This window comes from Bos javanicus, chromosome 10 (genome assembly GCF_032452875.1).
Source record: "Bos javanicus breed banteng chromosome 10, ARS-OSU_banteng_1.0, whole genome shotgun sequence".
Lineage (NCBI taxonomy): Eukaryota > Metazoa > Chordata > Mammalia > Artiodactyla > Bovidae > Bos > Bos javanicus.
In genome coordinates this window covers 23,233,973-23,254,045 of record NC_083877.1, presented here as the reverse complement: position 1 = coordinate 23,254,045, position 20,073 = coordinate 23,233,973, and the positions used below count along the sequence as shown (strand labels likewise).

Here is a 20,073-nt window from a genome sequence, read left to right as displayed (position 1 = left end):
AACTCTTTGCAACCCCATGGACTGTAGCCTGTCAGGCTTCTATGTCCAAGGAATTCCCCAGGCAAGAATACTAGAGTGGGTTGCCGTGTCCTCCTCCAGGGGATCTTCTTGACCCAGGGATCAAATTTGTGTCTCCTGCATTGCAGGCAGTTTCTTTACTGTCTGAGCCACAAAGAAGCCCCTTAATTTGAACAGCTTCAGTGTAAATTCTTCAGCTACTTGTGATTAGATTTTTTTGCTTTTGACTGCAAGACAGGCAACTGAACATTGATAGTGAAGAGAAATAGTGCTTTAACAGCAAGAATTAAAAAGTTACAATAATTAGTCCAAACAGCTTTCTCTTCTTATTATTAAATGGTTTATTTCTACCTTAGGTGGAAGAACAGCATACATAGATGTGAGGATGCATGCTTATTATATCTTACACTGTTTCCATAATGTATTACACGTAATATTTAAAAATAAGAGCCACCTACTCAATTCCTTCACAGATGCAATGACTGAACACAACATTGATGGGGTCATCAATCTTCACTGCAATATTAGATTTAACTTGTTTTTACTTTCAGATGTAATTGATATCAACTGAAGAGCTGGTTAATGCAAAAGGAAGTTTGGGGTGAGTGAGACGCTCACCTGGTCTGTAGAGAAGTTGACATACCCACATCAACTTGCTACTCCAGGAAACCCCTGTTTTCTGTTGTGGAGCTGCAGCAGCACATAGCCAGCAATTCTTCCCTCACCCTGTCAGGCTCATCTCACCTTGAACACCCTTGACATTGAAGAAGAAGATATTTTCCATCTAGTGGAAAGCTGAAACATGCTTCTCTCCAGCCTTCTGAAGGTGGTCGTGGCTTCACTGTGTTTAGGTAAGGATGGTCCCAAGGGGATTGTGACTCCTCTATGACCTAAGGACTGGAGGAACAGGCAGTCTTATGGGAACCTTGGGAAGAAGGAGTAATAGGATCTAAAATAGGATTTCTTTATTCCACACCACTTATTCCTAAAGTTCTGATTCTTTTTTTTTTTTTTTTCCTTTAGGATCCATTATTGCCCAGAAGGTAACTCAAGACCACAACCCATGTTAGCACAGGAGAAGGAGGCTGTGACCCTGGACTGCACATATGACACCAGTGATTCAAGTTACAGTCTATTCTGGTACAAGCAGCCCAGCAGTGGGGCAATGATTTTTCTCCTTCGTCAGGATTCTTATGGCAAGCAAAATGCTGCAAAAGGTCGCTACTCATTGAATTTCCAGAGAGCAAGCAAATCTATCACACTTGTCATTTCAGCTTCACAGCTGGAGGACTCTGCAGTGTATTTCTGTGCACTGAGAGAGCCCACAGTGAGATGCACATAGGAGGGACTTGTACCAAAACCCAGGGCTCTGCTCCACCTGCCGTAGGGACCAGGGCAGGGAATTGGCAGCACAGACAGGAAGTGGCTAGGATGACAGTACAGGTGTAGGGTTGGATGGAAGACACTCACCCTGAGAAAATACCTCTCTAGGTTCATAGACCATGTTCAGAGTTATCATCAAAAACACCTTTATCCCTGACTCGTGGTCTTGAAGGTAGACACATAGCATTTTAAGCTAAAGATCAGAAAGAAAGAAAGGCTACATAAAATCTTTGCCATTTGGTGATCATATTGAGCTAGAACAATTGGCTAAGGAAGTTCAGAAACATATGATGGAAAAATCAGTAAAAATATGTGTGCATTGCTGGTTTTTCAGATCAATTTTTCAATAAATATTTATGTATTATATATTGCATGGAGGAATAAAAATTCTCCTGTACCCTCTTTGTGTCCCTGGTTAGGCCTAAGAATTAAACTGACCTATAAATAGTTGGGGAAACAGTGGAAAGTGTCAGACTTTATTTTACTGGGCTCCAAAATCACTGCAGATGGTGACTGCAGCCATGAAATTAAAAGACGCTTACTCCTTGGAAGGAAAGTTATGACCAACCTAGACAGCATATTCAAAAGCAGAGACATTACTTTGCTAACAAAGGTTCGTCTAGTCAAGTCTATGGTTTTTCCTGTGGTCACATACGGATGTGAGAGTTGGACTGTGAAGAAAGCTGAGTGCCGAAAAATTGATGCTTTTGAACTGTGGTGTTGGAGAAGACTCTTGAGAGTCCCTTGGACTGCAAAGAGATCCAACCAATCCATTCTGAAGGAGATCAGCCCTGGGATTTCTTTGGAAGGAATGATGCTAAAGCTGAAACTCCAGTACTTTGGCCACCTCATGCGAAGAGTTGACTCATTGAAAAAGACTCTGATGCTGGGAGGGATTGGGGGCAGGAGGAGAAGGGGACGACAGAGGATGAGATGGCTGGATGGCATCACTGACTCGATGGACATGAGTCTGAGTGAATTCCTGGAGTTGGTGATGGACAGGGAGGCCTGGTGTGCTGTGATTCATGGGGTTGCAAAGAGTCAGACACGACTGAGTGACTGAACTGAACAGAACTGAACTGATTCTGGTTTCCTTCAATTATGTTATAGGCATTGTTTTCAATAATGAAGGTCCTCTCAGAATGATGTCTCTTTTTATAGACCATACTGTTTTATACTATTTCTGAATTAGTTTGATTTAGGTCTGTTTGGTGTGAGTCCATGGTACTCATATTTACTTTCTAAGGTGACTACTATGCAATTTTTCTCAGTTGTAAAGGACTTTTAATATTTTTCTTTATATTTTAGTTTTTACCTTATCTTACCAAATTTCCCTCTCTATATTCCTACATGTTCATGTCTCTATACATAATTAATTTAACTTTCTTTTTTTATATTTATTTTTAATTTCCAAGTACAAAAATGTTATTTAGATTAAATATCTATAGTATATAACTCAAGAAATTAGTGTGAACAATAAAACAAAATGAAAGAAAGTGAAGGAATTAAAGATAAAGCAGAAATTGACTGATCAGGGGAAAATAATAAAATCAATAATAAAACCATAACCTGACATTTTTAAAAAGGATTATTTTAATACTTGGAAGTGTATTAACACATGGATTTGATCTGGAAAGATTTCCTTTCGACCTGGCATGATTCACTCACTATAGCTCTTCAGAACATATGTATTTGTGCAAGCTTATCTGATTTTGGTAGCTCTTATCTGATATTTGGATTCCTCTCTAATTTGACTGAAATTATAGATATAGCATTTATTCCTTTTCTTTAATCTCCATGTTGCATTTAGGTTATTTCTGTGGTGTATAAGAAAAAAATGATGAGTTTTTCTCAACCGTATTTATATTGAAATCTTGGCTTCCACTTACTGCTTGTGTATTTGTCTTTTATTGTGAGGGTCTCCAGGTTTTACTCTAGAAGGTGCTGGGGTAGTAACTGTGGTTCAAATTTATGAGATGTATAGATGCTTCAGATTTCTGGAGTGCATCTGAAAATTATTCTCCTTTCTGTCCACAGACCTCTCATAATCTTATGGAAGTCTCACAATCATGATGATTCCGTACAGGTCAAACCATGATTTAAATAAAGTAGCAGTATAGAAAGAACCAGGCTTCATGAATAAAGACAAGAAAAAGGGAAGAATTTTGGCTTTTAGCACTTGTATTTAATATTGTACCAAGGGTTCTAGTCAGTGCAATAAGGCAAGAGGAAGAAACGAAGGACAAAGAGTTTTGAAAGGAAAAGTGAACTTATCTTTAGTCACAGGTAGTATAATTTTCTGAGTATAAAATCCAATGGATCTATGAAAGAAATCTACCAGAAAAAATAACAAAGTTAAAGTCGAATATACACCTCCCATATGATTCAGCCATTTCACCCCAGACATTGACCCAAGAGAAATGAAAGCATGTCTATAAAAAAAAACCTTATTCACACATATTAATAACAACTTTATTTGTAACAGCCCTAAACTGGGACTAACCTAAATGTACATCAACAGGTGAATAGATAAGAAAATTGTTTTGTATCCATATAATGGAATACTACTCAGCAAAACAAAAGAATAAGCCATTGATATTTATAACCATGAAAGAATCTTAAAATAATTATGCTGAATCAAGGAAGCTAGACAAAAAGTATACATTATCTCATTTATATCATGTTATAAAATATGTAAACTAATTAATAACAAGGAGGTGGGAAAAGGGTCGAGAGGACGACAAAGAGATGTGAGGAAACTTTTGGTGGTGATGCACAGTTCATTGTCTTGATTGTGATGATGGTTTCACAATTATGCATATATTTTTATGATTAATTTTAAGATTAGAGAAATACACACATATTTCTCTAATCTTATGAAAGCTTACTTTAAATAAGTGCAGTATATTTTTATGAAAATTATGCTTTAATAATGGCATTAAAATCCAAATTTAACAAATATCTTTCTTCATTGTTGTACAAGACTTCTGGTGTGACTCAAATACAAATATTTGTCCTCTACATTCTTACTGGCCTTAAAATATGTTTTCTTTTTAAGCATGAATAACAACTTTCTGCATCCGTGCATCCTATACTTAGTTTTTCAACTCAGCATCGTCAAATCCATATTGCTTTCCCCCTTTATGTCAGAATAAAAGTTTTTAGCTGCTTTTCCTGAATTCCTTTCTAGCATAATTTTGAGGCAGGTTCTGACAATGTGATTTGGAAGGTGAAGCAGAAAGGAAGAAATATGTGAGGCCAATGACTATCTGAGTCTGCTTTTCCTGCTTAATTGGAATATGGGAAACCAGTCACATGTTGACTTTGGATTCATTGAACGTCCTGACCTGAAACTGTGGAGAGTCAATTCCATGAAAGAAACTGAGCTAGGCTTCCATCTATGTGTCTAGGGACTAATAATTACAGGGGCTTTAGGGGCTGTTTCCTTCTCCAGAATTTTATCATGATAGCCCTCAGGGTTTTTTGGTTTCTTTCTTTTTTTTTTTTTTAAATAAAATGAACATTCATAAAAAGCCAGCTTAAAAAAAAAGTGAACTAAAGAAGACTTCTTTTTGCTGCTGGTACTTCACAGAGAAGAATCATTTAACACAACTTGTATAGTCATAGGCTTCCCAGGTGGTGCTTGTGGTAAAGAACCAACATGAGAGTCAGTCCCTTGGTCAGGAAGATCCTCTGGAGGAGGATATGGCAATGCACTCCAGTATTCTTGCCTGGAGGATCACATAGACAGAGGAGCCTGGTGGGCTACAGTCTATACGGTCACAAAGAGTCTGACCCAACTGAAGTGACTTAGCACAGTGTAGTCATGGAAACATTTTTCCATTCTGAGACCACAGCTTTCTCCCTGAACCTTGGCAACTATCTTTGTCTAGACATTGATCATAAATGAAATTTTGTTGGACTGTTTTCAACAAAACCTCCTAGGGAGCTTTCAAAATTACAAATTCACAAGTCTCAATTCTGGAAAAAATGATTCATGAAATTAGTGGTGCATCCAGAATTTGTAATTTTAAATCATGCACATATTGATTCTATCATCAGCTGTTGTATAAATATCAATTTATACATCTTTAACAATTTGAAAAGCTGAGAAAGAACAGTCCTAACCCAAGCTCCAGGCTTTTGACAGAAATTCACATCTTTAGGGTTCCAGACATGGTGGAGGAAAATTGTTTGGTTAAAGTTTGGCATCAAAATGTTGGTATTACATTTTGCTTATTACTTATTACATTAAGTAATCAAAAGTGTACTTGAGATTAGATATCTACTGAGTGTATTATTAGTAGGATTTAGTAAGATTAGTATTTGTTGCTCAGACAGTAAAGAATCTGCCTGCAATGAGGGAGACACAGGTTCGATCCCTGGGTTGGAAAGATCCCCTGCAGAAGGGAATGGCAACCCACTCTGGTATTCTCACCTGGAGAATTCCATGGACAGAGGAGCCTGACAGGCTACAGTCAATAGGGTCACAAAGAATCAGACAGGACTAAATGACTAATACTTAGCCAGCTTGAAACTGTGAGAGAATAAGATATTCATATCAGAACATCAAGTAGAATTTCATAAATTCAATCTATGGTGTTTATTTCTGACTAGAATTCATATTTTCATTTTCAAATGATTTTTATACTCAGGAATACATGACTATTAGTAAGATATGTGACTTTTCCTCCTTAAAAGATTTTATTAAAAGATAGAATTCCTTACCATTGATATAATTTAGGATTAGTCCCTCATAGCTCAGTTGGTTAAGAATCTGCCTATAAAGCAGGAGATCCGGGTTTGATTCCTGGGTCAGGAAGATCCCCTGGAGAAGGAAATGGCAAACCACTCCAGTATTCTTGCCTGAGAGTCCCATGGGCAGAGGAGCCTTGCAGGCTACAGTCCATGTGGTTGCAAGAGTTGGACAAGACTTAGTGACTAAACCAACCAACCAAGGAAATAGTGCATTTCATAAAGTAGTGATTCCTCAAAGATTGTTTATTCATCATTTTTGTTTAATTGGACAGATATTTTGTGATGTAATAAATCTCAGTTGACTGCTCTACATATTAGGGTACAGTGTTGAAAAGTAAAGAATCACTCAGTAATGACTTGGTTTTTTATTACTTCTTCTAAGTTCAACCCCAAATGCTTTTCTGGTATTCAATGAATTACGACTAGCTCACATGGAATACATGACGATGTAAAGGACTGTTTTACCACGCTCAAGGAAATTGGTATCTTTTCAGTTAAAGACATACCCTAGGGATGTTCTGTTAAAGGACTTCTGTTAGGTAGAGGCCTAACAACAAAACAGACCTAAGAGGTTAGAGCAACTTGTTCAGATTTCCAAGTGCCATCTCAAGACGGGTATAGTGTTAGTGTTAGTCGCTCAGTCGTGCCCAACTCTTTGCAACCCCATGGACTGCAGCCCACCAGGCTCCTCTGTCCGTGACATTTTCCAGGCAAGGATACTGGAATGGGTTGCCACTTCCTTCTCCAAGGAAATGGGTTGGGATCTTCCCAACCCAGGGATCGAACCCGGGTCTCCTGCACTGCAGGAGCATTTTTACCGACTGAGCTACAAGGGAAGCCCCGAAGACTGGTATATGTCTCAAAAATAAAGCTGGGGATGAGAACATGTTTGGGAGACTAGGTTACACACGTCCCATTCCTCTCTCTGTCCACGAGAGGGTGCAGCTTCCTGACACCAACACATTTCCTGTGTGAAATGCAGGCTTCGAGTTGTCACTTCACTGTGATTTCAACCTTTCTTCCTCTTAAAAGTCAAGAACTTCATTCAGGTGACACTCCAGAGATGAGCTCTTCTCCAGGCTTAGTGACTGTGATACTCTTAATGCTGGGTAAGTAAAATGCCTCTTAAAACATGGATTCTTCCTTCTAATATGTCAGCAAAATCTTTAACCATAATTTTATCCTAGAAAAATATGCCCAAGGTGACACAGAATTTTTTTTTTTATAATTTGCCCAGGACAAACCCATGGAAACTCAGTGATCCAGATGGATGGCCAAGTGAGTCGTTCAGAAGGGACTTCCGTGACTATAAACTGCACTTATTCAATCTCTGGGTACCCTAATCTTTTCTGGTATGTCCAGTATCTTGGAGAAGGTCCGGAGCTCCTCCTTAAAGCCATGAAGGCCAATGACAAGGGAACCAACAAAGGTTTTGAAGCCACATATAATACAGAAACTACCTCCTTCCACTTGGAGAAAGACTCAGTCCAAGAGTCAGACTCGGCTGTGTACTACTGTGCTCTGAGAGACACAGTGACGAAACTGCAGGGGGAGCTGAGCACAAACTCTGAGCAGCAATGGGGCCTGGATGCTGAGTGTCTCTGATACCCTCTGGTCCCAGCAGAGTTTATGGTGGTTTGTCTCTCAGTTTCTGGTTGATACAAAAATCATACCAATGTCTAGAGCATAAGAACAAGAAGTAAACATTTCCCTTGTGTGAGTACTCAGTCACTTCAGTCATGTCCGACTCTTTGGGACCCCATGGACTGTAGCCCTCCAGGATCCTCTGTCTATGGAATTCTTCAGGCAAGAATACTGGAGTGGGTTGCTATGCCCTCCTCCAGGGTATCTTCCTGACCCAGAGATCTAACCTGGGTCTGCTGCATTGAAGGTGGATTCTTTACCACTGCATCACTGGGGAAATTTCCCTTTACCCAACCTCTTATTAGTGAACCTAAAAACTGTCGGACACCAATGGTTCCTTATCAAAGACCAAAGTAATTTCAAGGTTAAACCACATAAACAATGCAATAGTCCCTTGCTCATCCTTGCAGTCAAAATCCATGCCCTGCAGGCTGTTCCAGGCCAACTTGATGGGTTTTTCTTTACCAAGTTTTATTATACTTTTAGTATACAATATACTTTATACTGTATACAATATACTGAGCCAGAGTGCACCAGAGAAGGTGTCATTTGCATAGTGTCTTCATGACAAAGCATGCAGGAGGAGTATTAGCAGAGCTACAGTCTCCAAAACCATGACTTTTAATAAACTTTTAATTTTAAATTGAAGTATAGTTGATATACAATGTTGTGTTAGTGTTAGGTGTACAGCAAAGTAATTGTTATGTACGTGAGTATAATATGTATACACATAGTATATGTATTCTTTTTCAGATTTCCCCTTATAGAGTTTTGCAAAATATTGAGTATTTTGTAATAATCTTGAAATTGTGAAAGATAAGGAAGTAAGAGAAGATGGTATATTAAAAAGAATAATAGAGCAATCAATCTCTGTATTGCACTGCAAATATACTGCTGGTCTTTTCAAATATTGGTGCAATCCTATTTACTAACATCTGTTTATTGGCACACTAGAGTATTTTTGTTGCCTGGAAGAAAGTTTTAAGCACAGAAGTAAACAACATATGTTTTCTGTTTCTGCAGTGGCTATCATGGTAAGAATGATTTAAAATGTTATTGACCTTGAAATGCCTGCTGCTTCTAAAATATTTTTGTTTACTTCATTCTTCCACCTTCATGAAAATTTTCTTCTACTTTTTTCAAAGGCTGTATTTGTAGGCTTTATGAATGAGCTATAGTCATAACATTAATATATTTTTGTTATGCACTGTTGGTTTAAATCTAGTATATATTAGTTATGCATTGTTGGTTTATATCTAGTTAATTTTTTATTAGATTGGTTTAAAGGCGAATTTTATTTTTAAAATTTTATAAATAAAATGCATGTCAAGGTATACTTTAAACAATACGAAATGTTGTGCAATAAAATGTTTTCTCTGAAATTTGTATAAACATAACCCTTCCCTGGTGGCTCAGAGGATAAAGCATCTGCCTGCAATGCGGGAGACCTAGGTTTGGTCAAAGTATACTTTAAACAATACAAAATGTTGTGCAATAAAATGTTTTCTCTGAAATTTGTATAAACATAGTAGATTAATAATGCACACTTATCTCTAAGATAGTAAAGAAATCAGAAAGGGTATAAACCTGCAATCACAAAAAGAATAGATAAGGAGATCACAGCACATAGTGATGTCAACAAAATTTCAGAAGGTGAGAAGTGTAAGGAAGAATTAAAGCTTGTGTTACAGACTAGACAAAGAAGAAACCTAGGTTTAGTGCAAGAGGTGTCACAATGTGTGCTGTGGAAGAGTTTAAAAAAGAAGGACAAGTTATCTTTGAACAGTTGGAAAAGATGGTGTTGCTCTTGCGAGTGCCTGTGTATGTATGGGTGGAAGGTTTGTGGCGGGCACTAAAATAGGAGGCCTGAGTGAGATTACTTATAAGTAAAGAACACCAGTGCTCTCCACAATTCTTTATAGTAGTGTTAGTCGCTCAGTCATGTCTGACTCTGCGACCCCATGGACTGTAGCCTGCCAGGTTCCTCTGTTCATGGGATTTTTCCAGGCAAGAATACTAGAGTGGGTTCCCATTCCTTTCTCCAGGGGATCTTCCTGACCCAGGGATCAAACCCGTGTCTCCCGCATTGCAGGCGGATTCTTTACTGTTTGAGCCACCAGGGAATTTATAACAAGCAAAAATTGCTTTCTAAATCCAGAAGAAAAGTGGAAGTTAGTCTTTGATGAATTAAGAACGTCACATACAAAATTGTTCCAAACTTTGTGTATTACCTGGGCTTCCCTGGTGGCTCAGGTGGTAAATAATCTGCTTGCAATGCAAGAAGTTTAACACACATAAAACCTGCACATTTTAATAAATATACATATTTATATAGAGAGTAGATATTCTTCACCATAGCTGTGTAAGTTTTTAAAGGTATGAGATATGAAACAGAGGTTTATTTATTCTTTGTAATCCACAGGGCCAGAGAATCCAAATCACAGGAGAGGGGCTTCTACCTCTGGAAATGAGCTAGTCTTGGTTGCCCAGGGACTGTTTCTTATGACAGGTTCTTTAGGGTCAATCTTCTATTTGCACTATTTCTCTAGAAGACACAGGCAATATTGAGGCTTTCTTGGATTTATTCTCACAGAGGTAACCAGAAAATTCTAAGTAATCAAAGTGGTTTTGGCAGAGGAAGATAATTCTGGAAACTCACAGAAGTTAAGGGGAAATGTCTTGGGGAAAGAACATTTTATTGGGGAAATGTCACTGTCAGTGACTTGGGGAAACTACATTGTAGTGGAGTTTGGAATAAAAATAATAGAATATACACTTTGAGCCAGCGATGGCCAAGGCAGCAGAAGCATGCCAGTAGAATTGACTCATACTCATACTCTGGAGGAAATTCCACTAAGGCTGAGTCATTCACTGCTTTTAAGATATGTGTGAGTTTGAGGTGTCTAATATAATGATTTGATACATGTATATATTTTGAAGTGATAACACTGATAAGGTTAGTGAACACATCTTTCACTGCACATAATTACCAGGGTTTTTGTCTTGTTGTTATTATGGTCAGTTATTTAAGGTCTGCACTCAGAGTAACTTTCAAATGAAAAGTACAGTATTGTTAACTACAGTCACAATTAACAGGCAAGACTGGCTTAGCGGAACACAATCTAAGATAATAGGAATTTGGAATATCAAATGATCTTTTTTCTCTTATACTCTTCTTTGGCTTACATGTTCCTTTTAGAAAGATTTTCTCCCCATAGTAGACAAAAGAGCATGGTATACAGGCTGAAAAGGAAAGTTTTATATTTTTATGTTTAAGAGTGAATCATGGTGCTTTTCTAATTTCAAAACTAATATTAGGCCCATCATTGGATAAAGAGCAACAGCATCTACCTCCTTCTAACTTACTAAAAATGACTCAGTTGTGTGCAGAGGTGTAAATCTTAATCTCTACATTCTTACTGTGCATTTAAATTTTCAATCTAAGACATAATTTGTGATCTTTGCTGTTTTTATGCATCAGAGTCCCTCATAGGCACAAGTATGATAAAGACATTTAACCAGAGAGTTCAGTAGGTAGAGATGTGACCACCAGATGGCGGTGCACCTCTGCTGATCAGAACATGTGGAGGGTTCATTGAGTGGGTTCTGAATGGATAGGTAGGCTTGGGGCAGAAGCAGAGCCTTTTTCTTATTGGCTGGGTAGACAATGAAAGAAACCACTAGAGAAAAGAAGGGATCACTTGGTAACAGAAGCAGCTCTCCTGGCCGGAGACTGCAGGGCCACAATTGATTCTAAATAGGAAAAATAATGAAGATACCCATTGGAGCTTTAATCACATTTTTGTGGCTGCAGCTGGACTGTGAGTTGAGGGTTTAAGGGAAATAGAGTGTATTAGTAGATATTCTTTAAATGCCAAGACTGGCTTTATTCAGGTTTCTTCTAGTTATTGTAGAAAAGGGAAAGTAAACCCTAGAGCTAAGTAATCTAACAACCTTTCTCCAACTTCTACTTTCTCCATAGGTGTCAGCCTTGGAAACAAGGTGGAGCAGAGTCCTACCTTGAGTGTCCAGGAGGGAAACAGCTCTGTTATCACCTGCACTTATACAGATGGTAACTCAGAGTATTTCCCTTGGTATAAGCAAGAATCTGGAAAAGGTCTCCAGTTCCTTATAGGTATTTACTCAAATAAGGCCAAAGAGGAAGACCAGAGACTGACCGTTTTATTGAATAAGACAGCCAAACATCTCTCCCTTCACATCGCAACCACTGAAGCTGGAGACTCAGCTGTCTACTTCTGTGCAGCAAGTACACAGTGCTTCCCAGGCATCTTCTGTCTGTATTCAAACCTGTGACTGGGGCAGCCCCCTTCCTTTGGTGCAAACTTCAAATATGACAAATGTTATATTGTTTGTCTGCAGGTGGAAACTGATGTGCTAGTCATAAAAAACATGTGAAAGAAAGTGAAAGTCACTCAGTCGTGTCCAACTCTTTGCTACACTATGCACTACACAGTCCATGGAATTCTCCAGGCCAGAATACTGGAATGGGTAGCTTTTCCCTTTTCCAGGGGATCTTCCCAACACAGGGATCAAACCCAGGTCTCCCACATTGCAGGCAGATTCTTTACCAGCTGAGCCACAGGGGAAGCCCAAGAATACTGGAATGGGTAGCCTATCCCTTCTCCAGGGGATCTTCCAGACCCAGGAATCGAACTGGGGTCTCCAGCATTGCAGGCAATTCTTTACCAACTGAGTTACCAGGGAAGCCATAAAAAGCATTGGATAAGAATATTAGGCTCAAGGGTAGCTAGAAAGGGTTAGAACATGTTGTTGGATACCTGTTGCTTAATGAATTCTTGAAGAGAGTTAGTAATTTACTGATTTATTTTTAAATTGTAAGACCAAATTTACATTTTGCCATTCAGACTCTTCTATAAATACTCCTCCTGTTATCCATATCACAATCCTTATTATGAATGGATTTTAAAAATATTGTGCTTTGAAAACAGCATATTTTTTGATTATACAAATTGCATGCCAAATATAAGAAAATGCTTTATATAATTAATATGATATTGACAATTCTATGATCACACAATGTTGCTAATATTCAGTTTACTCTTTTTATAAATTCCTATCTTAATTAGTATCTTTTTCCACTTAATATTAAATATTGAACTGAGCATTCCCATTTCATTGTCTTGTTCCCAAACATCAGCTTTGAAATAGCTGTATGAGAAATATTAATAAATTACAATTTTACATTGTTTGACATCCCCTTTATGTGCATTGACCACTTTCTTATTGAGAAAATGTGACATGTGTTTTTCTTTAGTGCCCAGTATATATTTTTTGTATATTTGAGGAAAAGTAAGATAGAAAGTGATTTGAAAATGTCATGTTCAAATGATTGCAAATCAAATGGTGTATTTGCTTTCTCCTGTCTGGACAATTTACTGCAAACTTCATGGCCTTCTCTTGATCCTAGGAGGCCATTCTGGGTGTTGATAGCCTCCATTTTTCTTCCTTTCCTTAGGGGCATGCTGGCTGCTTACACCTGTCTTGTTTCTTCCAGGCCAGCAGAGTGGGGCCGCCTTCTGCACTTGCTCACTAGGCATCTGCAAAGCCTCACTCTGGCTGTTCTTTGTGCCCTGGGAGCAGTGACAGGGTGGGGTGGTGTTTGAGTCAGATGTTGTGTGATGGCTGGTATCCCTGGGCCACTTTTGATGATTGGCAGGCAAGGCATCCAGCGACTGGTGGGCAGTCTTGATGGAGCCAGTGCCCTGATTGTAGGAAACGTGTCCATTTTAATGTCCTCCTGGAGACCTGACTGCTGTTCCCAGGTGCTCCCCACTCCCCAGCTGAGCAGCACACCTAAGTATTCTGGGTGAGGTGAGAAAGGAGAGAGTCTTTTCTGTAGGTTCTCCCAAAGCTGGAGAGCAGATGCTCACTCACAGGCCCTCACTTTCCTCTGTGGAGAAATCGCAGGTCAAGAATGTTTCCCCTGGAGTCCAGCTGTGTGCTTTGAGGGGAGGAGTGATGAAGGTAAAGTGAAATTGTTCCCCTAACCCTCTTCAGTGTGTCTGACATCAGACAGTGTGCTGGAACTTCTCTGCTGGATTTCTGAACTTCTCAAAGCTCCCTTGGAGTATTACTGTGAAAATTCGTGTTTTTGGTGGGGTGAAAAGATGGTAGAAGGTTCCTATTTTGCTATTTTGAGTTCAGTACTTTAAATCTTAATTCCTAAGTAATTACATAGACAATTTGACTATTTGTGATTTATATTTCTGTTTATTTTGAATTTTAATCCATTGTAGAGATCATGAAGTCATCATAGGATAATGATACGGAACAGTTTCACCACTCCCTAAAACTCCCTATGCTCTCCTTTTGTAACGACAAACTCCCCATTCCTGTGCTGTGCTGTGCTCAGTCACTCAGTTGTGTCCAGCTCTTCTCGACCCCACGGACTGTAGCCCACCAAGTCTCCTCTGTCCACTGGGATTTTCCAGGCAAGAATATTGGAATGGGTTGTCATGCCCTTCTAAAGGGGATCTTTCCACCTAGGGATCAAACTCAGATTTCCCACAGTGCAGACAGATTATTGACTGAACTACCAGGGAAGCCCATGAATATTGGAGTGGGTAGCCTATCCCTTCTCCAGGGCACCTTCCCAACCCAGGAATTTAACTGGGGTCTCCTGCATTGCAGGCAGATTCTTTAGCATTTGAGCTACCAGGGAAGCACCCCCCACCCATACCTAACTCATTCCAAAAATTAAAAAAATATAAATTCAGAGTTTGATATGAGACTGTCCAAAGAATTGTTCTGGGTATGGATGTATTTTGAGTAACAGAATACAGTCATGAGATCCTTTAATTGAGAAGTTTAAAAGACTTAAATAATATGAAGAGAAATGAATGATATTTCATATTTAGTCAACCAGTTGTTAGAAAAAGTTGGGTGTTTTTAAATTAGAGAACAATTTCTACTTTATGTGGTTTCATTAAACTTAATAAAGATTCCACTACAAAATCTAAAGATGCTTCAAACAATTTCTCTGAGGCTGTCATTACTGAGACAGGAAGATGTGAAGTGAACAGTGAAGTGACAGTCACTCAATCATGTCTGACTCTTTGTGACCCCATGGACTATATTGTCCATGGATTTCTCCAGGCCAGAATACTGGAGTGGGTAACCTTTCCCTTCTCCAGGGGATCTTCCCAACCCGGAGATTGAACCCAGGTATCCCGCATTGCAGGCAGATTCTTTACCAGCTGAGCCACAGGGGAAGCCCAAGAATACTAGAGTGGGTAGCCTATTGCTTCTCCAGTGGAACTTCCTGACCCAGGAATTGAACAGGGGTCTCCTGCATTGCAGGTGGATTCTTTACCAGCTGAGCTATCGGGGGAAGATAAATTTTGGCTAATTTATCAAGAAATAGGCTGTGATAGGCAGTGGGTCTTTGTTGTTTGCCATGGTGTGGAGTCATATCCCTAGGCATGGCTTTCCTGTTATATTCATTCACAAAGATTTATTACAGACAGGAAGTGCTTAGGGATGTGGTCGCACAGGTGTAGGGTTGGGGGTGGAATCAGTGGTGATCTTAGGGTTAGCTGTCTTATGGAGGTGTATGAGATCACCTGCTATGTACTTCCTCTAGAGCTGGGTATACAGGATATATAACAGTTTGGTATGGCTCATTTATGGTCCCAGTTGAGTTAATGGGATGAATATAAATTCAAAGGCTTGATAACCTAATGACAAAACTAAGATATCTACAGAGCTGGACTGTCAAAATTAGTAGAGAATAAAAAGGGATTTCTGTGACAGGAGTCAATCTCTGCAACCTCAGCCTAAACTCTTTAGAAAAGGATGATTAGATTTTCCTGCTTTAGCCCCAATATGGGCAACTAAAAATATTGATAGTGAGGAGAAGCATTATTGTAACAATAGGCAGAATAGAAGAGCAAAAGTGCTTTGCCTTCTTACCATAAAGTGATTTATTTCTACCTTAGGTGGAAGTACTGAACACAAAAGTGAGGCTGCATGGTTAGTATGTCTTATATTATTTCCATAATACATTACAGATAATATTTTTAAATAAGAGCTACTCACTCATTTCTTTCACAGAAGCAATGACCCAACACAGCATAGTGTGTGGGGGGTGGGGGCGGGGGAGGTCTTCTTTGCAATATCAAATTTAACTCATGTTTATTTTAAGATGTAATTGCTATCAGTAGAAGAACTGGTTAATACAAAAGGAAGTTTGGGGTGAGTAGGACTCTCACCTGGTTCATAGAGAAGTTGATGTAACCCACATCAACTTGCTACTCAACTTGCTACATCAACTCACCCCTGTTTCCTGTTGTGGGGCAGCAGCAGCACATACCCAGCAATTCTTCCCTCACCCTGTCAGGCTCACCTCACCTTGCAAAGCCTTGACATTGAAGAAGAAGATATTTTCCATCTAGTGAAAGAGTTGAAACGTGCTTCTCTCCAGCCTTCTGAAGGTGGTCGTGGCTTCACTGTGTTTAGGTAAGGATGGTCTTGAAGGGATTGTGCCTCCTCTGTGACCTAAGAACCAAAGGAACAGGCAGTCTTAAGGGTACCCTGGGAAGGAAGCTTAGCTGAGTGTAAAGTAGAATTTCTTTATTCTACATCACTTATTCCTAAATCTCTATTGGTTTTGTTCAGTAGCTAAGCTGTGTCTGACTCTTTATAACCTTATGGACTGCAGAACACCAGGCTCCCCTGTTCTTTGCTATCTCCTGGAGTTTGCTCAAATTCACGTCCATTGAGTCCGTGATACTATCAAATCATCTCATCTTCTGCTGCACCCTTTGTCTTTTGTCTTCAATCTTTCCCAGCATCAGGGTCTTTTCCAATGTGTCTGCTCTTTGCCTCAGGTGGCCAAAGTATTGGAGCTTCAGCTTCAGCATCAGTCCTTTCAATGAATATTCAGGGTTTATTTCCTTTAGGATTGACTAGTTTGAGCTCCTTGCAGTCCAAGGGTCTCTCAAGAGTCTTCTCCAGCACCACAGTTTGAAAGCATCAATTCTTCAGCACTCAGCCTTCTTTCTGGTCCAACTCTGACATCCATACATGACTACTGGAAAACCCATAGATTTGACTATACAGATCTTTTTTGGCAAAGTAATGTCTCTGCTTTTTAATACTCTGTCTAGCTTTTTCATAGCTTTCCTTCCAAGGAGCAAGTGTTTTTTTTTGTTTTTTTGTTTTTTTGTTTTTTAATTTCATGGCTACAGTCTACTTCTATTTTTTTCCTCTAGGATCCAGTATTGCCTAGAAAGTAACTCAAGACCAACCACTGATGTCAGTGCAGGAGAAACTGTGACCCTGAATTGCACAAATGACACCGGTGATACAACTTATAGTCTATTCTGGTACAAGCAACACAGCAGTGGGGTGATGACCTTCCTCATTCACCAGGACTCTTGTAACAAGCCAAATGCTGCAGAAGGTCGCTACTCATTGAATTTCCAGAAGGCAAGCAGATTCATCACACTTATCATCTCAGCTTCACAACTGGAGGACTCTGCAGTGTATTTCTGTGCACTGAATGAGCCCACAGTGAGAGGCGTGTAGGAGGGACCTGTACCAAAACCTAGAGTTCTAATTGATACATCTACCTGCTGTAGGGACCAGGGTAGGGAATTGCCTTCACAGACAGGAAGGGGTTAGTACTGTGGCAGCACAGGTGTAGGTTTAGAGGGGAAACACTCATTCTAAGAAAGTATTTCTCTAGGTTCATAGACCATGTCTAGAGCTATTGCTCATCAAAAACATTCTTATCCCTGGAAATTTGGATTTAAATTTCTTATAAAAGACAAATATAACCACAAAAATCTTTATCATTTGGTGATTAGATTAAACTAGAAGAATGGACTAAGGAAATTCAGAAATGTCTGAATTAAAAATCAGTTAAAAATATGTGTTTATTATTGGTCTTTCAGATCAGTTCAGTTCAGTTCAGTCAGTCACCTGTGTCTGACTCTTTGTGACCCCATGGACTGCAGCACACCAGGCCTACCTGCCTATCACCAACTCCTGGAGTCTACTCAAACTCATGTCCATTGAGTCGATGATGCCATCCAACCATCTCATCCTCTGTTGTCCCCTTCTTCTCCCACCTTCAATTTTTCCCAGAATCAAGGTTTTTTCCAATGAGTTAGTTCTTCGTATCAGGTGCCCAAAGTATTGGAGTTTTCAGCCTCAGTATCAGTCCTTCCAATGAATATTCAGGACTGATTTCCTTTAGGATGGACTGGTTGGATCTCCTTGCAGTCCAAGGGACTCTCAAGAGTCTTCTCCAACACCACAGTTCAAAAGCATCAATTCTTTGGTGCTCAGCTTTCTTTATAGTCTAACTCTCACATCCATAATGACCACTGGAAAAACCATAGCCTTGACTAGATGGACTTATGTTGGCAGAGTAATGTCTCTGCTTTTTTTTAAATTTATTTATTTTTAATTGAAGGATAATTGCTTTACAGTACTGTGTTGGTTTCTACCAAACATCAACATGAATCAGTCATCGATTTACCCATGTCCCCTCCCACTTGAACATCCCTCCACCTCCCTCCTCATCCCACATTTCTTTCTTTTTTTTTTTTTTACTTTACAATATTTTATTGGTTTTGCCGTACATCAACATGAATCCACCACGGGTGTACACGTGTTCCCAATCCTGAATCCCCCTTCCACCTCCCTCCCCATACCATCCCTCTGGGTCATCTCAGTGCACCAGCCCCAAGCATCCTGTATCCTGCATCAAACCTGGACTGGCCATTCGTTTCTTATATGATATTATACATGTTGATGCCATTCTCCCAAATCATCCCACCCTCGCACTCTCCCACAGAGTCCAAAAGACTGTTCTATACATCTGTGTCTCTTTTGCTGTCTCACATACAGGGTTATCGTTACCATCTTTCTAAATTACATATATATGTTTTAGTACACTGTATTGATGTTTTTCTCTCTGGCTTGCTGCTAAGTCGCTTCAGTCATGTCTGACTCTGTGCGACCCCATTGATGGCAGTCCACCAGGCTCCCCCGTCCCTGGGATTCTCCAGGCAAGAACACTGGAGTGGGTTGCCATTTCCTTCTCAAGTGCATGAAAGTGAAAAGGGAAAGTGAAGTCGCTCTGTCGTGCCTGACTCTTAGCGACCCCATGGACTGCAGCCTACCAGGCTCCTCCATTCATGGGATTTTCCAAGCAAGAGTACTGGAGTGGGTTGCCATTGCCTTCTCTGTCTCTCTGGCTTACTTCACTCTGTATTATCAGCTCCAGGTTCATCCACCTCATTAGAACTGATTCAAATGTATTCATTTTAATGTTTGAGTAATACTCCATTGTGTTTATGTACCGCAGCTTTCTTATGCATTCATCTGCTGATGGACATCTAGGTTGCTTCCATGTCATGGCTATCATAAACAGTGCTGCTATGAACATTGGGGTACACGTGTCTCTTTCAATTCTGGTTTCCTCGGTGTGTATGCCCAGCAATGGGATTGCTGGGTCATAAGGCAGTTCTATTTCCAGATTTTTAAGGAATCTCCACACTGTTCTCCATAGTGGCTATACTAGTTTGCATTCCCACCAACAGTGTAAGAAGGTTCCCTTTTCTCCACACCCTCTCCAGCATTATTGCTTGTAGACTTTTGGATAGCAGCCATTCTGACTGGTGTGAAATGGTACCTCATTGTGGTTTTGATTTGCATTTCTCTTATAATGAGTGACGTTGAGCATCTCTTCATGTGTTTGTTAGCCATCTGTATGTCTTCTTTGGAGAAATGTCTATTTAGTTCTTTGGCCCATTTTTTTTATTGTGTCATTTATTTTTCTGGGATTGAGCTGCAGGAGTTGCTTGTATATTTTTGGGATTAGTTGTTTGTCAGTTGCTTCATTTGCTATTATCTTCTCCCATTCTGAAGGCTGTCTTTTCACCTTGCTCATAGTTTCTTTTGTTGTGCAGAAGCTTTTAATTTTAATTAGGTCTCATTTGTTTATTTTTGCTTTTATTTCCAATATTCTGGGAGGTGGGTCATAGAGGATCCTTCTGTGATGTATGTTGGAGAGTGTTTTGCCTATGTTTTCCTCTAAGAGTTTTATATTTTCTGGTCTTACATTTAGATCTATAATCCATTTTGAGTTTATTTTTGTGTATGGCGTTAGAAAGTGTTCTAGTTTCATTCTTTTACAAGTGGTTGACCAGTTTTCCCAGCAACACTTGTTAAAGAGATTGTCTTTTCTCCACTGTATATTCTTGCTTCCTTTGTCAA

At 39.5% G+C, this 20,073-nt stretch overlaps 1 pseudogene and 2 gene segments (V, D, J or C); all 3 read left to right on the top strand.

The window, feature by feature from the left end:
• The first annotated feature begins 652 nt into the window (after positions 1-652).
• LOC133255307 (T cell receptor alpha variable 14/delta variable 4-like) lies at positions 653-1,480 on the top strand (annotated as a pseudogene).
• A 5,501-nt stretch (positions 1,481-6,981) lies between these two features.
• On the top strand, positions 6,982-8,224 carry LOC133255306 (T cell receptor alpha variable 9-2-like). The segment is given in 2 exon segments: positions 6,982-7,268; positions 7,397-8,224. Coding segments are annotated over 2 exon segments (501 nt in total).
• A 3,188-nt stretch (positions 8,225-11,412) lies between these two features.
• Positions 11,413-12,133, top strand: LOC133255305 (T cell receptor alpha variable 5-like). The segment is given in 2 exon segments: positions 11,413-11,624; positions 11,786-12,133. Coding segments are annotated over 2 exon segments (384 nt in total).
• Positions 12,134-20,073: the final 7,940 nt, after the last annotated feature.